This window comes from Leuciscus leuciscus (genome assembly GCF_965113295.1).
Source record: "Leuciscus leuciscus genome assembly, chromosome: 19".
In the NCBI taxonomy this organism is placed as follows: Eukaryota; Metazoa; Chordata; class Actinopteri; order Cypriniformes; family Leuciscidae; genus Leuciscus; species Leuciscus leuciscus.
Genome location: NC_138743.1, coordinates 36,630,983 through 36,650,982, shown reverse-complemented (window position 1 = coordinate 36,650,982; position 20,000 = coordinate 36,630,983). Strand labels below are relative to the sequence as shown.

General features: G+C 38.0%; 1 protein-coding gene across 9 annotated transcripts in view; it reads left to right on the top strand.

Moving 5' to 3' along the window:
- The window catches only part of ptprk (protein tyrosine phosphatase receptor type K), a 201,479-nt gene that overhangs the window by 171,726 nt on the left and 9,753 nt on the right, over positions 1 to 20,000 (top strand). For 3 of the 9 annotated variants that reach the window (XM_082147818.1, XM_082147820.1, XM_082147826.1), the window contains 13 exons: positions 1,367 to 1,527; positions 2,737 to 2,772; positions 5,752 to 5,939; positions 8,477 to 8,564; positions 9,518 to 9,666; positions 9,801 to 9,818; positions 10,998 to 11,034; positions 11,416 to 11,513; positions 12,673 to 12,789; positions 14,299 to 14,453; positions 17,005 to 17,140; positions 18,327 to 18,476; positions 19,007 to 19,180. In XM_082147818.1, the coding sequence (XP_082003944.1) occupies positions 1,367 to 1,527; positions 2,737 to 2,772; positions 5,752 to 5,939; positions 8,477 to 8,564; positions 9,518 to 9,666; positions 9,801 to 9,818; positions 10,998 to 11,034; positions 11,416 to 11,513; positions 12,673 to 12,789; positions 14,299 to 14,453; positions 17,005 to 17,140; positions 18,327 to 18,476; positions 19,007 to 19,180 (1,507 nt within the window). The remainder of the gene's footprint in view (positions 1 to 1,366; positions 1,528 to 2,736; positions 2,773 to 5,751; positions 5,940 to 8,476; positions 8,565 to 9,517; positions 9,667 to 9,800; positions 9,819 to 10,997; positions 11,035 to 11,415; positions 11,514 to 12,672; positions 12,790 to 14,298; positions 14,454 to 17,004; positions 17,141 to 18,326; positions 18,477 to 19,006; positions 19,181 to 20,000) is intronic. The other 6 variants (XM_082147819.1, XM_082147821.1, XM_082147825.1 and 3 more) reach the window with 4 other exon arrangements.

Below are 20,000 nucleotides of genomic sequence, written 5' to 3'. Positions count from 1 at the left end.
CACGTTCCTTTTGCTCTGTAGTAGTTCTTGGACGAGCTCGGCGACGGTGTTATTTGAAAAAAGAATGCTGCACTTGTGTCTGTCCGTTGTCTTTTCGGTTGGTTCTTTTGTTGTTTTGGTGTGTGCATGTGTGTGTGTGTGTGTGTGTGTGTGTGGGATAGTTACTCACCCTGTCTCCATCCACCTCTCATTCTCATCCGCTCGTTCATTTGGTGAAGAGGGTGTTTCTTCATGCAGCTGTCCCGGGTGGCCTTTAGTCTAAACCTACACCTCTGCAAAATGTCAATCAAAAATAAAATCAAGATATTCCTGCTTGTATGTATTCCTGTCGGGAAAAAAGCAACAGATTGAACATACACTAATAATCATTTGCCTTACAAATCATCTTTCTTTCACAGCTCCACATTGCATTTCATGACATGACAAAGTAAAACCATGACAAGAGAATCTTATTTTTTTTTTTTAGTTCAGATACAGTAAATCTATATCTTTATGATCTGCTCTGTATTTGCTTGCTCAAATGCAACCAAAAAAAAACTAAAACACATTGAACTAAAAAAAAATTATCAGTATTTTGTCTTGTTTAAAAAAAAAAAGAAAGAAAAGTCTAATCATACTTAAACCGAGAAAAAAACAGTTAGAGAAGCAAAATGGCTGTTCTCAGATCAGTTTTTGACATGATTTGTTCATCCTGATGTTCCTAATGAATATTGTTCATCAGCCCGTAAACCTTTTCTTTAGATTTCCATTCATTTTAGAATAAATGTCACATATTTCTGCGATATTTTCTTGATCTAGGAAGATATGTTAATATTTTAAGCCTTTAAATCTACTTGAAGATCAAATTTAAAATGATTTGACATTAATCTTAAGTTTGCTGCACTGTAACAAGTTAAATATCACATTTTCTGTGTCATAAGACCCTTATGTTCAGATATTAACTGGAAAACAAGACAAAAGTGCTGGTTAAGAAAATAATTTTGCATAATTTTGTTATGTTAGTCAAATGCTCTTTTTTACTAATAATCATGTGTCATAAAATGTAGAATTAAAATAATACATTTAGACAAAAAATGCCTCATAAATGGCTAAACTAATTCTGTGACAGTAAAACTGTCAGGAAGTTTGAACAATTCGAACAGACATGGTTTTATTTCTCTGAATCACATCCACTAATTTGAAAGTATTCCTCAAAGTTGTCCTTTACCACGGAACTAAAGCTTTTCCCATTGGATCATCCCCGTTTTCTCTCTCCTGTGTTCTGTATATTTCCTCATGTGACTGCTTTGTCTGGGTGAAGGGTGGAATGATGCGGTTTCCCAGAGCAGTAGATCTTCATTGATTCTCTCTTTCATTGGGTTATCAGGAAGCTGGCCAAGAAGCGCAAGGATGCCATCGGGAACACCCGTCAGGAGATGACACACATGGTGAACTCCATGGATCGCAGTTACGCTGACCAGAGCACTCTGCACGCGGAGGAGCCTGTGTCCGTCACCTTCATGGACTCGCACAACTTCAGCAACCGCTGTGAGTACTCCAGCCCTCCACAACAACACAGGGGATTACTCTGGAACAGGAGTTTACTCTTATATATGAGGTCTGATACATCAGAACGATGGAAACGTACATGAAGAGAGTGGGGCGACACAGTTGATGTGTGTTTACCGGGCGCTAGTGTGTGTAATGAGAATATTTTAGTAGTCTAGATTGTGTACCTCTCTCTGTGGAAGCTTGTTTACGCCACAGAATAAAAATAAAATAGGTAATTGCTTTTTATCTCACAATTCTGACTTTCTTTCTCACAATTGCGTTTACATCATCGGCGTTTACATCTGTGTGTTATAAAGTCAGAATTGCGTGATATAAAGTCACAATTATGTGTTATAAAGTCAGAATTGTGTGATAAATTCACAATTATGTGTTATAAAGTCAGAATTATGTGATATAAAGTCAAAATGTGTTATAAAGTCAGAATTGCATGATATAAAGTCACAATTATGTGTTATAAAGTCAGAATTGTGTGATATAGTCACAATTATGCATTGTAAAGTCAGAATTGCATGATATAAAGTCACAATTATGTTATAAAGTCAGAATTGTGTGATAAAGTCACAATTATGTGTTATAAAGTCAGAATTGCATGATATAAAGTCACAATTATGTTATAAAGTCAGAATTGTGTGATAAAGTCACAATTATGTGTTATAAAGTCAGAATTGTGTGATATAAAGTCAGAATTGCGTGTTATAGAGTCAGAATTATGTTATAAAGTCACAATTGCATGATATAAAGTCAGAATTGCATGATATAAAGTCGCAATTGCGAGAAAAAAGTCAGAATTGCGAGTTTATTTATCTCAGTTCTGACTTTGTTACACACAATTGCAACTTTATATCATGCAATTCTGACTTTATATCTCGCAATTGTGAGATAAAAAGTCGCCAATATCTTTTAAAATGTTTTATTCTGTGGTGGAAACAAGCTTCCCTATCTCTCTCGCCCAGCCCAATGCAAGAGCATTTAATGCCATTCCTGCACCCACTGCTCTGCATTTCACTAAGGTTTTTAAAGCGTCCTGGTTCAGGTATTAGTAATGACTGGATATTGCGTGACCGTGCTCAATGCACCCACGTTAAACATGCACTTCTGTTGAATCGTGAGTAAAAACTCAAGCAGTGAGGCGTGGGATTTCAGTTTCTGAACTTGATTTTGTTAACTCTGCATGTTTCTCTGCAGTGCCTAATGACCCTCTCGTGCCGACAGCTGTATTAGGTGAGGACTGAATGTATCGTGTGCTCATGTCTGTGACTGGATCACTGGAGTATTCAGTTCAACCTGTCGTGTGGCTCAAAGACAACATGAAATCAAGTCGACCCCGTTTGCTTGCCTTGAACACAGTTCAATTAGTGCACACTTTAGTTAAGGGGAAAAAACATATTTTGTCAAGATTTGTTAACTTCTGAACTGACCTTTCTGTCAGCGTAACTAAAGAGGTTTGGGTGGGGACACTAATATTAACCAACAATATAATTGGCCAATCCAATCAAATCACAGTGAATAAGGTCAAACCCTGTCCTCTGAACATCGCGCTATTGAAGTGAAATGTAATTTCATGTTGTCTTTAATTGGTCCATATTTCCGATTAGTTAAATACTTCAAGTCATGAGGTAAAGCTTGATTCAGCTTGTGTTTAAATTGAGCTGAGTACTCCTGCTGCACATAAAGACCTTCATTACCCAGCATGCATCACTCATGTACTGTAGCCCCTCACCATGATCCTGTTGTGTTACGTAGAACTGGGTTTCTCAATCATTTCCACGGGCAAGCGCTGTGTCACACACTAAACCCATGTGCCCCGTTCAGTCAATGGACTCTACTACTAACAAGTCACATCACAAGTGTTAAACGACATCCGACATCTGCAGCGCAGGAGCCTGGAGGAACAGACTGAGATCGACTGTGTTTGAGCAATCCCAGAATCTTAAGAATGTCTCTTGAGACGAGTGTGTTGCAGTGAAAGTCATCAGTCACCTAAAGATGACGATGTGCACACACACACGTTTGCTAAATGAGGGCTTACCATAGATTGTGATTGTTTTAATATAAAGCTAGTTATAATTTCTATAGATGAACTCAAATGCTACCCCTATAATAAGACTTATTATTGTTTTAAAATGAATATTTTATGAAAGCCAATGCCAGTTAATTTTTAACTCCAGTTCCAATGGTTGGTTTTGTCAGATTTAGTTTAGTTTCAAAGTTTCAGCAAACTAAAGTAAGCCCACACACCGTATGATCTGATGGGCCACAGACAGCAGGAAACCAACATTAAATACAAGAAATATGATGCAACTTACCATGTCATCATGCTCAGCTATGTGACAGAATAAATAAAGCTACACATGCCATATATGTTTGGGGTGAGCGTCCAAACAAACGACAGTGTTTCGACTGCCGAGAGCATGAAGACATTGAAATTCAAGAGATATTAGGAAATCAAACACTCAAATCAAACTCCTGTTGACTTTTTCATGGTAATCACTTGTGAAAAAGAAGAGCACTTAATTGTATTGAATGTGCACTTGTAGTGTACTTAAAAAAAATAAAGAAACCGTAGTTGTGGATAATATAACAGTTTCACTTTAAAGAACATTTAAAATAATTGTGTTTTAATAATCTTTTGTCGTGTTTTATAGAAGTTCACTTATTTTGATGTGTCTAACATACTAAAGCACATGTAAAGAACAATTTTAAAAAGTGTGTTTTTTATGTTAAAGTTAAAATATTTGTAAAAAAAAAAAAAAATTTATTTAAGTCTACTATAAATGCTTATCAGTACATTCAGCAGTAGTTTAAGCATATTTCAAAGACAATATAAGTAATTATGAATTTACATACTAAGATATATTGAAGTGCTACTTAAAAAAAACACTCTTATTCTCAGCTAAATGCATTTAATATGAATTTAAACGACACTATGATTTCATTTAATTGTAAATAACATGCAATTAAGTGTCCGAAAACAGTTTGCACTTTCAGTGCTGTAACGTTTTGCATGTTTTTTTACAGTGAAAATTGAAATATTCTATTAAAGTAGTGTTTCCGTAAGAAGTACAGTACTCTTTTAAAAGCATGCTAAAGTGTACTTCTTTTTCACAAGGGATATTAATACATTTCCATTAATAGATTTACATAAATTAGACATTTTAAAGACTAATAGATGTTCAATGTAAATTCTGGAGGCAGAATCAACTGGGAAACACTCTTCTGTATGTTTTACCTAAGCATCATTATTCATACATACACACACTCTTACACACACACACACACACACACACACACACACACACACACACACAGACCACATGATGAGTATTCCCGGAGCTCGTAGGATGATGCTGAAACTAAACTGACAGCTTACCAGTAAAGCTAACATGAATCCAGTCATCTGGGTTAACAGTGTCAGATGCAAACACAGAGCTAACAGGACAGAACAGGCTAGAGAGACTCTTTCTACAGCGGTGTGATGATGATGATGATGATGATGAAGATGAAGATTAACACGTCCCCTAAGGCCACGGCTCTGGCAGAGACAGTGCTGAGGTGTGAAGGACGACTCTCTGCGTCTCTCTGACGTCTGCGATGAAGAGACCAGCTGATTATCAGAGTCTTCACAAACCTTTAGACTGCAGATGTGGCCGAAAGCTGCAGAGAATCGACACTAACATGTGCACTAGTTTGGTTACTTATAAATCACTTCCTGTGGTTGTGATTCCTGTGAACAGATTCAGTTATATTCAGTTTGTGGTGTCATTCATATGGAAGCGGCTTCTGCATCTCCTCAAAAACTATAGCCAAAGTGAAATGTGACGTGATTGGAGAATATCCTCAGTGTGATGTCGAGAGGGGCTTTGTTTGTGACCCCCCCCCCCCCTCCCCTCCCTCCCTCCCGTCTTAGTGTCCTGTGTACATGTTAGTGTACATGTTCAGTCCATATATCACCCCATCAGCTGTACTGCAGACCCGTGTGTTTGAGCTGACGCTGAACTAAACAACTCTTTTCTCTCCCGCTGCCCCATAAGTGCCTATCACTGGTAAGTGTGTGTGAAGAGACGCCTCTGTGCTGTGCAGAGTGCTCAACTCTGGGATTATATATGCATTTGTGAGGTTTCGCGTGTGTTTGTCGAGTCCTTTGAGCTCAGCATGTGTAAAGGTGCGCATTGAACTAAAGCTTTCCCGATGCCTCCTCAGACGAGAACCACACAGCGGCAGCGGCGGAGAACAGCAGACTGCTGGATATCCCACGCTACCACTGCGAGGGCACGGAGTCGCCCTACCAGACCGGACAGCTCCATCCCGCCATCCGGGTGGCAGACCTGCTGCAGCACATCAACCTGATGAAGACCTCCGACAGCTACGGCTTCAAGGAGGAGTATGAGGTTAGACTGGGAAGCACTGGGGACGCTGAAACCACTGAGAAACACATCGCAAAGCTCCGAGGTTATGATGAGAAAACAGTGCGTCGGAGTGTGAGAGTGTGTCCTGTGTGTCTCATCTGCTCAGATAGAGTTCATGGGAGAGGCGAAATAAAGGCCCTGATATACTCACGGCCAAGTTCTTTTTCATTCTTCGCGTACGGGTAAAAAGACGTTTAAAATACCTTTGAAGCAAAATTCTGTTAGCGAACATCCCGACTCCGTTCACTCTGCTGAGAGTGACGTCTAGATCAGCGGTTCTCAGAGTTTGTCAGCGTGACCTTTGTGTAATGTGTGTCGCTTTAGGGCCCCCAGATACAATTCATGACACAAAACAGCCTCAAACTTACACATAGAATATTAAATGATACAATGCTGGAACATCAATTCTGTTGGTTGGTGTTTGATTACACAATTTTTGATAAATTCTGTATTTCATAAAATGGAACAAATTGTCATGAAACCATTTTGATAGTTGAAACTGATACTTTCAGAAATGTTTGGTTTGGAAAAGTGCAACAAAACAAAACGACGACGACGATTGTGTGTTTTTTTGTTGTTTTTTTACCAGGGCCAATCAGCAACGGTTATGCAGAAATGAACAATGCAGAAATTACGTTTTTAATGTGATTCAAACTTTAAAGGGATACTCCACTTTTTTTGGAAATAGGCTCATTTTACAGCTCCCCCAGAGTCTTACCATTTTCGAATCCATTCAGCCGATCTCCGGGTCTGGCGGTAGCACTTTTAGCATAGCTTAGCATAGATCATTGAATCGGACAGGACCATTAGCATCTCTCTCAAAAAAATGACCAAAAAGTTTCGATATTTTTCCTATTTAAAACTTGACTCTTCTGTAGTTACATCGTGTACTAAGACCGACGGAAAATGAAAAGTTGTGATTTTCTAGGCTGATATGGCTAGGACCTATACTCTCATTCCTGCGTAATAATCAAGAAACTTTGCTGCCGTACCATGAGTCCAGCAGGAGTAATGATATGACGCATCGCCTGAAAATAGTCCCCAGCTCGGTAACTTCCAACGTGACCGGGACTAAGTTTGTCTAACCTATTAGGTCACGTTGGAAGTTACTGAGCTGGGGACTATTTTCAGGCGCTGCGTCATATCATTACGCCTGCTGGACTCATGGTACGGCAGCAAAGTTTCTTGATTATCAGGAGAGACTCAACTGTTTAACTCTGGGGGAGTTGTAAAATGAGCCTATTTCCCCCAAAAAGTGGAGTATCCCTTTAAAAGTGCCTTTAAAATAAAAACAATAGGAAATGTCCTTGAACATGGAAAGCCATAGAAATGAAATGAATTTTGGAAGTGAGCCAGGTTGAATTATATTTCCTCTCGAAGATAAATGTTTGTATATCCCGCTCTGAGGTTTGAGAGGACTGTAGGACACGAGTCTCTTCTCTAATATCTGTGTTTCCTCACAATGCTCCAAAACAATGGATGCTGATTGGAAAAGGATTGAACATATGTTCAAATGTTCAATAAATATTGAACATTTAATTTACATATAATTAATTAAATTATTATTTTAAAAAAATGTTCTAGAACTTCTGTGTGGCCCCCAGTTTGAGAACCACTGATGTAAATATGTGCTGAGCACTTTCCTCTCAATAACTAAACAAACACACGATACAAATGCCAGCGGTGAGAAAACAGCAGTTCAGAAAGCATCTGATCAGTTTTTGCATTCAGCACTCCAGTCACGTCATGTTTAGTTATACAGCACTTTATACTATACTATTGCTGCTACAGTTTTACTGTATTAAACATGAAAAACAGTGTCAGTGTCGCTTTCAGTTAGAATTACAGCTTCAGTTTCTACTATAAAGCGGTTCTCCGGTGTGTTCATGTTTTTTACTCGCGTCTGAACAGAAGAAATGAACCTGGAGCACATTTACACCTCAAAGAGGGCGGAGCCTCAGAGCCACGCCCACCTATTACATCATCCAATACATCTTTTGGTCTGTTTTTGTTCTAAATTACTTCCCACCAGTTCAATTCCACTAGAAGTATGTCAGGGCCTTAAAGATTGTTTCCACACAGGTTTACTGAAACTTTCCCCCGTCTTCCATATTTCTAAAGAATAGATGGTCCCACCCCAAACTATTATAACAACAACAAAAAATGACACTCCACCTTTAACAAGAACTTCACCAAAAAATGCCTCCTCCACAGCGTGATACCCACACATGCCTTGCAGTCATTAGCTTGCTGGTTGCAGGCAAACAGTGTCGGCGGTTTCTGAAACCACAATCGTATCAGATGAGTTTTTGTGCCAGATGCAGCACAATTTCTGTTTTTGTTTCGCCTGCTGTTTCTGTAACTGTTCAGCAATGAAAATGATATGTGTGTCCATACACACTACTGTGTGGTGCTGATGTTGTCAAACATGATGAGAATTTGAGTAAATTGGGATATTCCTAGGATTTGGCTGTGTGATTTAGGTTGGCTGTGTTGTAACTCTTTCTCTGTCTCTCCAGAGCTTCTTTGAGGGCCAGTCTGCTTCATGGGATGCAGCAAAGAAAGAGCAAAATCGAACGAAGAATCGATACGGGAACATCATTGCATGTAAGAGTGTATGATATTCTCACTGAAGATCTGGCTGCATACACTCTTAAAAACTAAGTTTTTCTTTAGGTCCATAGACAGTTTTGTAGTCATTAAAGAACCGTTTGAACTTTTGCTCTAGAAAACCAACATTCACTGGTGCTTTAAGGATGAACCTATCAAGAAAGAGTCATATTTCATCTAAAGAAAAGATTAAGACATTATATTGTGCACAAAGAAAATGAAGCCTGTTTTTAGTAAGATTATTTTCTATTTACCCCCCCATCCCCCCTCCCCCAATTCTCAGTACAATGACCTTTGTTAAAGTAGAGCGGTGCATTTGAGCTTCAGAAACTTACAAATATTTTTGGTAGTGCATTTAATTTATGCTTATTTAATAAAAATTAAAATAAATTAAATTAAATTATTTATATGTTTAAATCTGAGAAAACCCTTGCTATGTTTACTGTTGTAGACTAACTAACTGAGACTTGTTACAGCACTTGTGTACTGTTGCCCTCTCGCTGGTCTGATTGCTTCTATTGCTCTCCTCATTTGTAAGTCGCTTTGGATAAAAGCATCTGCTAAATGATTAAATGTAAATGTAAAAAACTGTTAATTGTGTCTGGACAACATGATGGTATTTTATTACAAACAAACAAATTCTCAAAAGGTAATGGATGCTTTACAGTAATGAGAAAATGTGCTTAATCGCCATGAACATAACGTCACCAAGCAAATAATCTTTAAAAAAATATATCACTTGTATTTCTTCCTATTGGTCTTGAGGTGAAATATGACCAGAACATGTTTTCATGAGGTTCACCCTGCAAGAACTCAAAACGGTTTCACTGAAGAGCCTTTATTTTTAAGAATGCATGTTGAGAAACCTGTTGCGTAGCTCCCAATCCTCCACACATACAGAAAGCCCCAGCAGTGTTTTTATCCTGACTCTGCTCTGTTTGGCGCTGTAGACGATCATTCTCGAGTGATCCTGCAGCCAATGGAAGACGACCCCTCGTCCGACTACATAAATGCCAACTACATTGATGTAAGTGGCGATGCCGCCTCCTCCTCCATTGGCGAACGTGTGAGAAACGTCTCTCCCTCCCTCGTATGTGAGGTCTTTTATGCATGCCTTTGTCTCAACTATACACAATTTACAGCTTTCTTTTCTTCCTTGTTGGAGGTGCTTGCTGACTCACTGACATTGTTGTGCTCTCTCTCACTCTTGTGCGGTTGATTTGGGGGCGGTAGATTTGGCTGTACAGGGATGTAAGTATCACTGTAGGGCACATTCAAACACCCTCTCTGTGTCACCCATCCATCAGCATGCGCCGCTCCTCTCTCTCTCTCTCTCGCTCCCTCTCTCTCTCTCCACACGACACACACTGCTGCTTCTCCTCCATGCTCTTACGCTCTGCTCGTGGATGTCATGCATGTTCACATCCCTGGCCTGTGTTTTAGTTAACCCTCATGATTTTGGTGTCGTGTGTTTTCCTGAGAGGGGGGGGGGGGGGGGGGGGGGGGGGGGGGATGATGTCGGGTCTCCCTGCAGTGTGTGTTTGATTCTGTTTGAAGTTGTGGTGTGTGTCGAGATTACAAGTGTCGATCTAACTTGAAAAACCTAACTATTAAAAACATCATGTAGTTCAGGGCTTGACATTAACACCTGCCAACCCACCAAATGCGTGTGTATTTCAGCAGTTGTGTGTATCGCCTACTTGCCACTTTGGCGGGTTGAAATTTATATATAAATATGCATTTTTCAATTGTAGTCTTTTTAAAAGGCATCTGAAATAATAAAGTGCAATGAAATGTTGTCAAAAAAATAGATTTTTCGATACACAAGACCAGCTGCACTTTCTGTCTCTGTAATCTCTCCGACAGCGAGTTCCACACAAACCCGTGTCCCTTTACTCACTCGTTTCACTCGCTCCAGATTAATATTGTTGCTGTTGCAGGGCTTGAATTTTGGCGTGGCATTGCGCATAATTTTACTAATTCCTGCAGATTTTGTGCTTAAACATTTGAATACACACAGAATAATGTCAAAATGCCGGTCTTGGCGAGTATTCACGTAAACACAGTCAGTCCTGGTTTAAGTGAACGTAAACAGTTGAGAAAGAAAACACATGTGTAACAGTATATTGGATCCGTGCGTCGGGTCTTAAAGTGACAGCAGCCTAATTAACCAAATTATGAGATGATATTAAATATATCTATATGGCAGTTTTTCCCCATGGTATTGATGTCAAAACTGTGGCCAGTGAAAATGTTGAGAGGCTAGTAACTTTGGAAAACCAGTGAGCAAAAAAAGTTCATGTCAATCCCTGGGAGCTCACTGTAAAAAATGTAATAATCTCGGATAACTTGATTGTATTTGTTTGAATATGTTGCTGCCTCCGTCTTTTAAAGTCGTAACTAAATCCTTGTTTTGTGTTTGTCTTGCAGGGATACCAAAGGCCCAGCCATTACATTGCAACTCAAGGTAAATGAGAAATGTGAAAATACTGCTTTCTTTATGGCCAAGAACAAAAACTGACAGATGTTTAAATACAACAAGAACTTTACCGTGAAAAACGTTTTATTTGAGAAAGTGTGTATGCTCTTAAATCCAAAACCATTTAATGAATATCATTCTAACAATCTACTAGACTGGATCTGTGTAACAACAGATGAACAAACTGTCTAAAATGATATCCTCCAGATTACTATGCACTCATGTACCATTGACAATACAAATCTGATATATCACAGCACATACAGTATATCGTACAAAGACTTCAAATAGTGTGTCCAAACGTACATGTGCATTTTACCGAAAGCCTACATTTAAAGAAATAAAGCCAAAGCTTGGTGTCGCCCACAGGCCCGGTCCACGAGACGGTGTACGACTTCTGGAGGATGATCTGGCAGGAGCAGTCGGCCTGTATCGTCATGGTAACCAACCTAGTGGAGGTGGGCCGGGTATGTCACTATACTGCCTGCTGAGGGGCCGTTTGTGTTTGTGTGCTCTGTCATGTGACCTGAAGGCCCCAGCCTGCAAAAACCCTTTTGAAGAGTGAGCCAGGACTGGTTATCGACAACACCAGATCATATTTCATCTGTGAACATTCAAAGTGAATCTCACAAAGCCTGTCAGTAACAGGTCATAATTCAGCCCAAAATCAAAAGAAAGAAAACATTTGTTTTTGACACTTCTCAAAGGGTTAATGCATGTGTATGTACGGATGTATTTTGTATATTTGTGCATGTTGTGGATGTTTTGTTCAATTATATCATCATGCTCAAGTGAGTGCATATGAAATGATGTTAACACTTTACAATAAGGTTCATTAGTTAACATTACTTAACATGAACTAAGAATGAACAATACTTCTGCAGCATTTATTAATATTAGCTAATATTAATTTCAACATTTACTGATATATTATCAAAATCAAATGTTGTATTTTTTAACATTAGTTTAACAACAATGAACAGCTTTATTTTTATTAACTAGCATTAACAAAGAGTAATAAATACTGTAACAAATATATTGCTCATTATTAGTTCATGTTAGTTAATACATTAATGAACCTTATTGTAAAGTGTTACTGAAATGATTTCACAGCAGTCTTTGACCCGGTTTCACAGACAGGGCTTAGATTAAGCCAGGATTAGGCTTTAGTTCAGTTAGGACATTCAAGTAGCTTTTATAAACGTGCCTTAGAAAAAAACATTATTTGTGTGTTTCTTGAGATAAAACAATGGCACTGACATATTTTAAGATATGCTTTCAGTTAAAACAGCTCAAACATAAGTTTTAATCTCGAACTAGGCTTAAGCCTAGTCTGTGAAACTGGGGGTTTATGTAAAAAAAAAAAAAAAAAGAAATGGAGAAAATTATCATAGGACTGAACATCTCCAAGCAGGATTTAAGCTTTAAGATATAAGCAATGAATAAACAGGACTGCGGTGAATCAAGATGCTTCTGTATTGCTCGATATGGTTACTGTATTTAAGACAGTTACTATTAAAAGTGTATTAAATGAATGTGCAACAGGTTGTGTTAGTGCCTGTGATTTGCAGACGCTGTGTCTTCCTGTCCTGTCTTCTGTGTTTGATTGGTCTCGTCCTCCTGTAGGTGAAGTGCTATAAGTACTGGCCAGATGATGCTGAGGTTTATGGAGATTTCAAAGTGACATTCGTGGAGGTGGAGCCGCTTGCAGAATACGTCGTCAGGACTTTTACTCTGGAGAGGGTGAGACGATGTTTAAACCTTCAATCTTAGATGGCGAGCGATACGGATGTTCTGGGGCTCTGGAGGAAATATGTTTATAGTACAAGTGACCACTAAGTGTGTGGACACTTTTGATCTCACAGTTATAAATGTGTGCCTTCATTAGATTAAATGTGTGTCAAATGCTGCTGGATCTTGTCTTCACTAACGCCACTTTTCTACATCATGTCTGAAGTCTGGATGTGTTTGAATCAGCTGGGGATTTGTAGAGGACGTGTGAACTCAGTTCTCCTCTCGCGTTCACACAGGCGTAGAGAATCACATAAAAGTGGCCATGAAATGTGAACAATTCATTTGTACACTTTCAGAAATAAAATTGTGCCTCTTAATGTTTGATCAGACTGTCATAACTGTCTCTTCTAGTGAAACGACAGTCTTCTCTCTGGGGACAGTCTTCTGTGCAGGATTCTCCAATCATTTAGTCCTGTTAACCCTCTGGTGCTATTCAGGCATGTTTGACCAGAACATTTTTTTTTGTTTTTTTTTACTTCATTGGAATGGTACAACACTTGGTGAAGGTTTTAGCACTAGATGTGTGAAAAACAAAAATCATGGGCATGATTGGAGAAGGTTAAATAGTCCTGAAAAAAACAGTCACACTTGTATTATTCTTGGTAAAAAATGAGCGCATTGGAAATTAATGGGAGACGAATTTCATCTAGTGGAATCATTTGTTACTGCGCACAAACAAATTATTACTTGAAAGCTCATTTCTCGAGAAACCTCACATTTGGAGCACAGCTTGATTAGATTTATGGCTTTGATTTTCTCACAGTTTTAGAGTAAAACCTGTAAAAAGTTAATTGTATTTTGAATGGTAAATGTTTTTTTTACATAACGATAAATCTATATATAAAAAATGTTTTAAGTAACTTTAAGTTCCCTTTTTTTAAAAACTATTTTCTCTCCAGCAATAATCTACCAAGTATTGTCTTTGAAAAGAGACCAAACTAAAGCTTTATGAGTTCTTTTTTCAGGTCTATGCTCAAAAAGTGAACAAATGGATTATAACTACTGCATAAATCCCCTAAAAATACAAAATTTGAAATAAAAAACATTATTGAACTAAAATATAGTACAATCGTTTATTTGAAATAAAAAAAATTGACCAGAGGGTTAAACTGCATTGAGTGCCACGCCCACACCTCAACATCCAATCAACATGCTCAGATCCAAGTCGCTGCTCTACAATTAGTATTTTTTGATAATCGGTTACGCTTGGATGTACGTCACAATACGGAAGAAAAGATCCGTCTCTACTTGCGTTTCAGTGCAACTTTAGCAACATGATCCTATAATATCCTGTTGTTACAGCAGAAAGGCTTTGCTTGTACATCTTTCTTCACGTGTGACTGAAGTGTCCAGATATTTTTGGGGCCAGTGGAATTGCTGAATGATGATAAATTGACTCGATATATTTGAATATAATTTTTTCACTGTTTTGTGTGTGTTTTCCCCTTAATTTCACAGAGGGGTTTTAATGAGGTGCGAGAGGTGAAGCAGTTTCATTTCACCGGCTGGCCCGATCATGGGGTCCCGTACCACGCCACAGGACTGCTGTCATTCATCCGACGGGTCAAGATGTCCAACCCTCCCACCGCTGGGCCCATCGTGGTCCACTGCAGGTACAGCCACAGATAGACCTGGAGCTCACGTGAACATCAGAGGCTCACGGGCGTTCGCACTAAATGACGGTGGTGTGTGAATAGAAGCTAAATTAATAAAAAATGGGCTTGGAAAGCCATAGCTTGTGTGAAATGTGTTCCGTCAAATCTACCAGCTTTAACAGCTTTCATGTGTAAAAGTGGCTAATCAAACGTCATAATGCCTCGTCATATTTTAATGAACAATACAGCATCAGAAGAGACTGATCCACAGTTTGACATGTTCTACCCTCTTCTATACATGGTTGTACTTGTCGGCTCGTCTCTCTGCTGGGATGTAGAACCAGTCCTGTGTTGTAGTGGAGAATGCATTGTCATTGGTTAATGACATCATTTCCTGTTGGCACCACAGCTCATCAGCATATGCGAGGGGTATTGTGGTCGGTTCTGTCTCTTTGTCCCGCTCACACGTTCATCTACCGGCGTCCACATCTGACACTGTTGGCCAGACTCACAGCAGCTCTGATCACTCTTTCTGCCAGATGTGATAAATGGGCCCAAAACCATTTTACCATTTTGCATTACCACGCTGCCTGCCGTTCTTGCCCCAAGAACAGGATGTGGTCTCATCTGCATTGCTGCGTGCAAAAAAACAATCCCATGATGCAGCTTTCTTTTCCTTTCAACTTGTTACCCGTCTTTGATTGTTACTGTCTTTGTTCTCATGGCATTATGTTGACATTCAGTCAGACGGCAAGAGTCTGAACGGTTTCAAACACAGATCATCCAGAGTTAATGCAGTAAAGATGGGTCATGATGCTTGATTACTCACCAAACAACTAGTAGTTGAATAGTTGAGGTTGACTGACTCATCTAGACTGTTTTAACAGCAGTGCTGTAATTAGATCATTGCTGCGGTGGATCACACATCAGTTTAGTGTTGACAGAAGCACAAAAAGTCCATACTGAAACTGTACCAGTGTGAGAATACCAGCCTGATAGACGGCTGATTTCACACACACACACACACACACACACACATTTGTTTTTTTGTCACAGGTTTCTATTTATGCTGTAAATCAGAGACATGTCAGAGTTTTGCTCAGATTTAACTTATGTAATATGTCATTTTATCATTATTTTATATTTTTATTTGAAAAAATGTATTTGAAAAAATTCTAATAAAACTTATACAGTTAAAGCGAGTGTGTTCCAATAGTTTTTGCTATTGTATCGAAATCAGAACTGAGAATTACTGGTATTTTGGTAACAGCGCCAAAATATAAATAACCTTTATCAATTATTTCATGAAATACAGTACTGGCCAAAAGTTTGGACACATTACAATTTTTTATGTTTTTGAAAGAAGTTTCTTCTGCTCATCAAGCCTGCAATTATTTGATCAAAAATACAGAAAAAAAAAGTAATATTGTGATATATTATTACAATTTAAAATAATTATTATACTTTAAATGATCATTTATTTCTGATGCAAAGCTGAATTTTCAGGATCATTACTCCAGTCTATCACATGATCCTTTAGAAATCATTCTAATATGATGATTTATTAACAAAGTTGGAAACAGTTCTGCTGCTTAATATTTTTTCATAACCTGTGATACTTTTTTAGGATACTTTGATGAATAAAAAGTAAAAAAAATAATAAAATAAAACAAAAAGAAGCAAATGTTTTAAAAACAGAAATCTTTTGTAACAGCAATATACACTACTGGTCAGTCATTTGGGGTCAGTAATTTTTTTTCTTTCTTTTTTTTAAATAAATCAATACTTTTATTCAGCAAAGATGTGTTACATTGATAAAAAGTGATAGTAAAGAAGATTTATATTATTAGAAAATATTTTTTTATTTTGAATAAATGCAGTTCTTTTTAACCTTTTATTCATCAAATATATTAGGCAGCAGAACTGTGTCCAACACTCATAATAAATCAGAATATTAGAATGATTTCTAAAGGATCATGTGATAGACTGGAGTAATGATCCTGAAAATTCAGCTTTGCATCACAGAAATAAATGATCATTTAAAGTATAATAAATTGAAAACCAATTATTTTAAATTATTTTAATATATCACAATATTACATTTTTTTTCTGTATTTTTGATCAAATAAATGCAGGCTTGATGAGCAGAAGAAACTTCTTTCAAAAACATTAAAAATATTAATGTTTCCAAACTTTTGGCCTGTACTGTATATGTAGTGCAAATGGTTGATATTTTACAATACTTTGTCACAAAGAAAATGAAGTAGGCCTAATCTAACTATCTAGATTGTATTTCAATGTATTTCATATTTATGAGGATGGATACGCATCATTGTATTGCATTATATTTTTACCAAAAACATGTCTCTGATGTTGAAGAGTTTCGCATTAATGACACATGGATCCGCTGCTCACACACACACACACACACACACACACACACACACACACACACACACACACACACACACACACACACACACACACACACACACTCTGCTGCTCGTTTGATCAGTGCTGAATCCGTGTGAGACGCTGATGGTTGTCTCCTCTCTTGTGTCCGTGTCAGTGCGGGAGCCGGGCGGACAGGATGTTACATCGTGATTGACATCATGCTGGACATGGCCGAGAGAGAGGGAGTGGTGGACATCTACAACTGCGTCAAAGCCCTGCGCTCCAGGAGAATCAACATGGTTCAGACTGAGGTGTGTGGCCTTCTGAAACACAAGCAGTGACACCGCTATTATTCTCTCCCCATTGTATGTGTTTTTAGGATGAGATTTGATACAATTAAATATAAGAAATAAAAATGACTTGAGAAACCTTCCCTGTAAGCTAAACGTTTGGAGTTACCGTTTGTTCGTCTCAAAGCAGCGGCCTTGTTTCAGCACCTGAACATGTATATTAACTGTCCTCTATAAAGCAGATGAATGAAGAGAGAAACCTCAGGCTTGACCACTAAGGGCCACTGTTGCATTCCTGCAGTATTTACCCCAAAAAAGTCATCATTTCTGCTGTGATGCATTTCGTAGTGTGGGCTGGTGCTGTGTGTGGGGCGAACTCATATTTATTTTTAAAAAAGAGGTATCAGTAACACTTTACTTAAAACCTTCATGCATAATGTATGTTATATTCATAAAGTATGTTATAATGCATTATATCTTTTTATAAATAATTGTAACCAATGTTAAAATGCATTATAATATTTACAGATTCCTCGTTACATCTGAAATCAGTTGTTTATCATGTGTTTTAATGCATGATAACTGTGGTTATAATTATTCATGAGACTATGCAATGCATTATAAGCTGTGTTACAAGGCATACAGTAATTAATGCATTAAAATACTGTTATAATGCATTATATATATAAGTAACTTTAAGGACAGGTGTATTTTTTGTTTTTTTGATTGCTTTATGCAAATGTTGCAGTTTTGCTACAGTGGGACTCGTGCGTTACTCCATCTTCTACATGTTAATTAAAGCAATATGGTTGTTGCCCTAAAATTGCCCTAAAACTAGTTACAAAAAGTGATTTCCAGCCTTGGAAAATGGACATCCTCACCCTTTATTTAAATATTATTTACAATTTATTCACAGATTATGTAAGCATATTGTGTAGTTGTGTTTGGAATCGATTGTTTTATTTTTTGTGATAATAACACAATGAAACGTGACAAATTGTCTGACATCATTTTTGGACAGGCTGTCATACGAAGAAATGATGAACACATGAGAAAACGAGAGAGAGCCAACCAAATATTAATAATTGATTATGTTGTAGTCAATGTATGGCTTTTCCTGTCAGCTTTTTGGTTTTCTGTGCATTATTTCTTTGCTAAATAAAACCTGTAGCTGTCTCTCATATGTCTATATCCCTCTGTCTCTCAGGAGCAGTACATCTTCATCCACGATGCCATCCTGGAGGCGTGTCTGTGTGGCGAGACGGCGATTCCCGTGTGCGAGTTCAAAGCCGCACACTACGACATGATCCGCATCGATTCCCAGAGCAATTCCTCTCACCTCAAAGATGAATTCCAGGTACATACAATATTACATATTAGGTATTACATAGGTACATATTATTTACTGCAGTGCTTCTGCACTGGCTTTACTGTACTCAGGACCCGGATTTTACAAGAGGAGACTCAACATTCATTTCATTATTACTATGAACTGCATACGCGCCAACAATATGCAGCATTATTCAGTGTTTGGTTTCTAAACACCTCTTGAAGATATTGATATTGAAATATGATATTGGTGATGTCATGTTCTTGGCAGTCAGACCACAAAATACATTGTCCTCATTTCAACAAGTATACATGGTTGTATATTTTTGACCTTGTGCGGTTTTGTGATTAACTTTGAGGTTGAGAGCATGTCTATGTTGGCATCACGTTCATTTGACTAGATTCTTCCAAATGACAGATGAATCTGTGCCAAAATCCCATAGTTTGTTGGACACACGGCCTTTGACTTTAACAAAAGCTCAGAGTTGGCCTCACCCGCAGTGAAACGTCCCCTCCTCCAGACTTGTGATAGTGATCTGTCCACTATGTGTTGTCCAGACGCTGAACTCAGTGACCCCTCAGCCTCAGCCTGAAGACTGCAGCATTGCACTCCTTCCTCGAAATCACGACAAGAACCGTTTCATGGACAACCTCCCGCCCGACCGCTGCCTGCCCTTCCTCATCACCATCGACGGAGAGAGCAGTAATTACATCAACGCAGCGCTCATGGATGTAAGTCTTCTCGAGACCTCGCTGTCTCTCTTCTCCTCGTCTCCTTTACCTTAGACACACGCTCTGTTCCAAAACCTAGTGAGCTGATGACGGAGGCCGGCCATCAGGCACCCAGACAGCAGCACTGTAACAATAATACACTAAATCTACTCAATAAAATTGTGGCAACAGATTACAAGTAATATTGTATATCAAATTCAACAAATAAGAATTGAGTTAGAATGAATCAAATCAATTCCTTAAAAGTCAACCATTTAAAATGAGTAACTGCAAATAGCAGTTTTAAAAAGTACAATTTAAACAAAAATATCTGAATAACAGACAGACATCAGAGATGAATTAAGAACTCTTTATTTTTTATTGCCAATATTGAAGACATTTGATGATAACCAGCAGAATCACTGAAGGACAGAGAAACTGACTTCAGTCACAGCCTTCAAATTATTACAAACCAGACAGACTTTATTTCTGTCATTCGTCTGCAGATCTTTTGGGGAATTAACAGGTTTAGATGTTGATGTTTTGTTGCAAAGTTTGATCATTATGGTGATCAGTGTTTTTCAGTAACAATATTTTGTTGGCACCGATCAGATATTATGATTTTTTTTTAAATACCTGTCTTAAAAAAAAATAAAAAAAATACAGTGTGTTTTTAAAAAAAATAATTCTGAATGTCTGATATGTGCCAACAAAATAATGTTGGCGAAAATCTGTTGATATCAAATAGTTACTTTTGGTCAGTGATAAGATTAGTGAATTATTTTACTTTATGATGCTGAAAACTATATCATCTGAGCATCTTTGTTAATGGCTTTCTTTG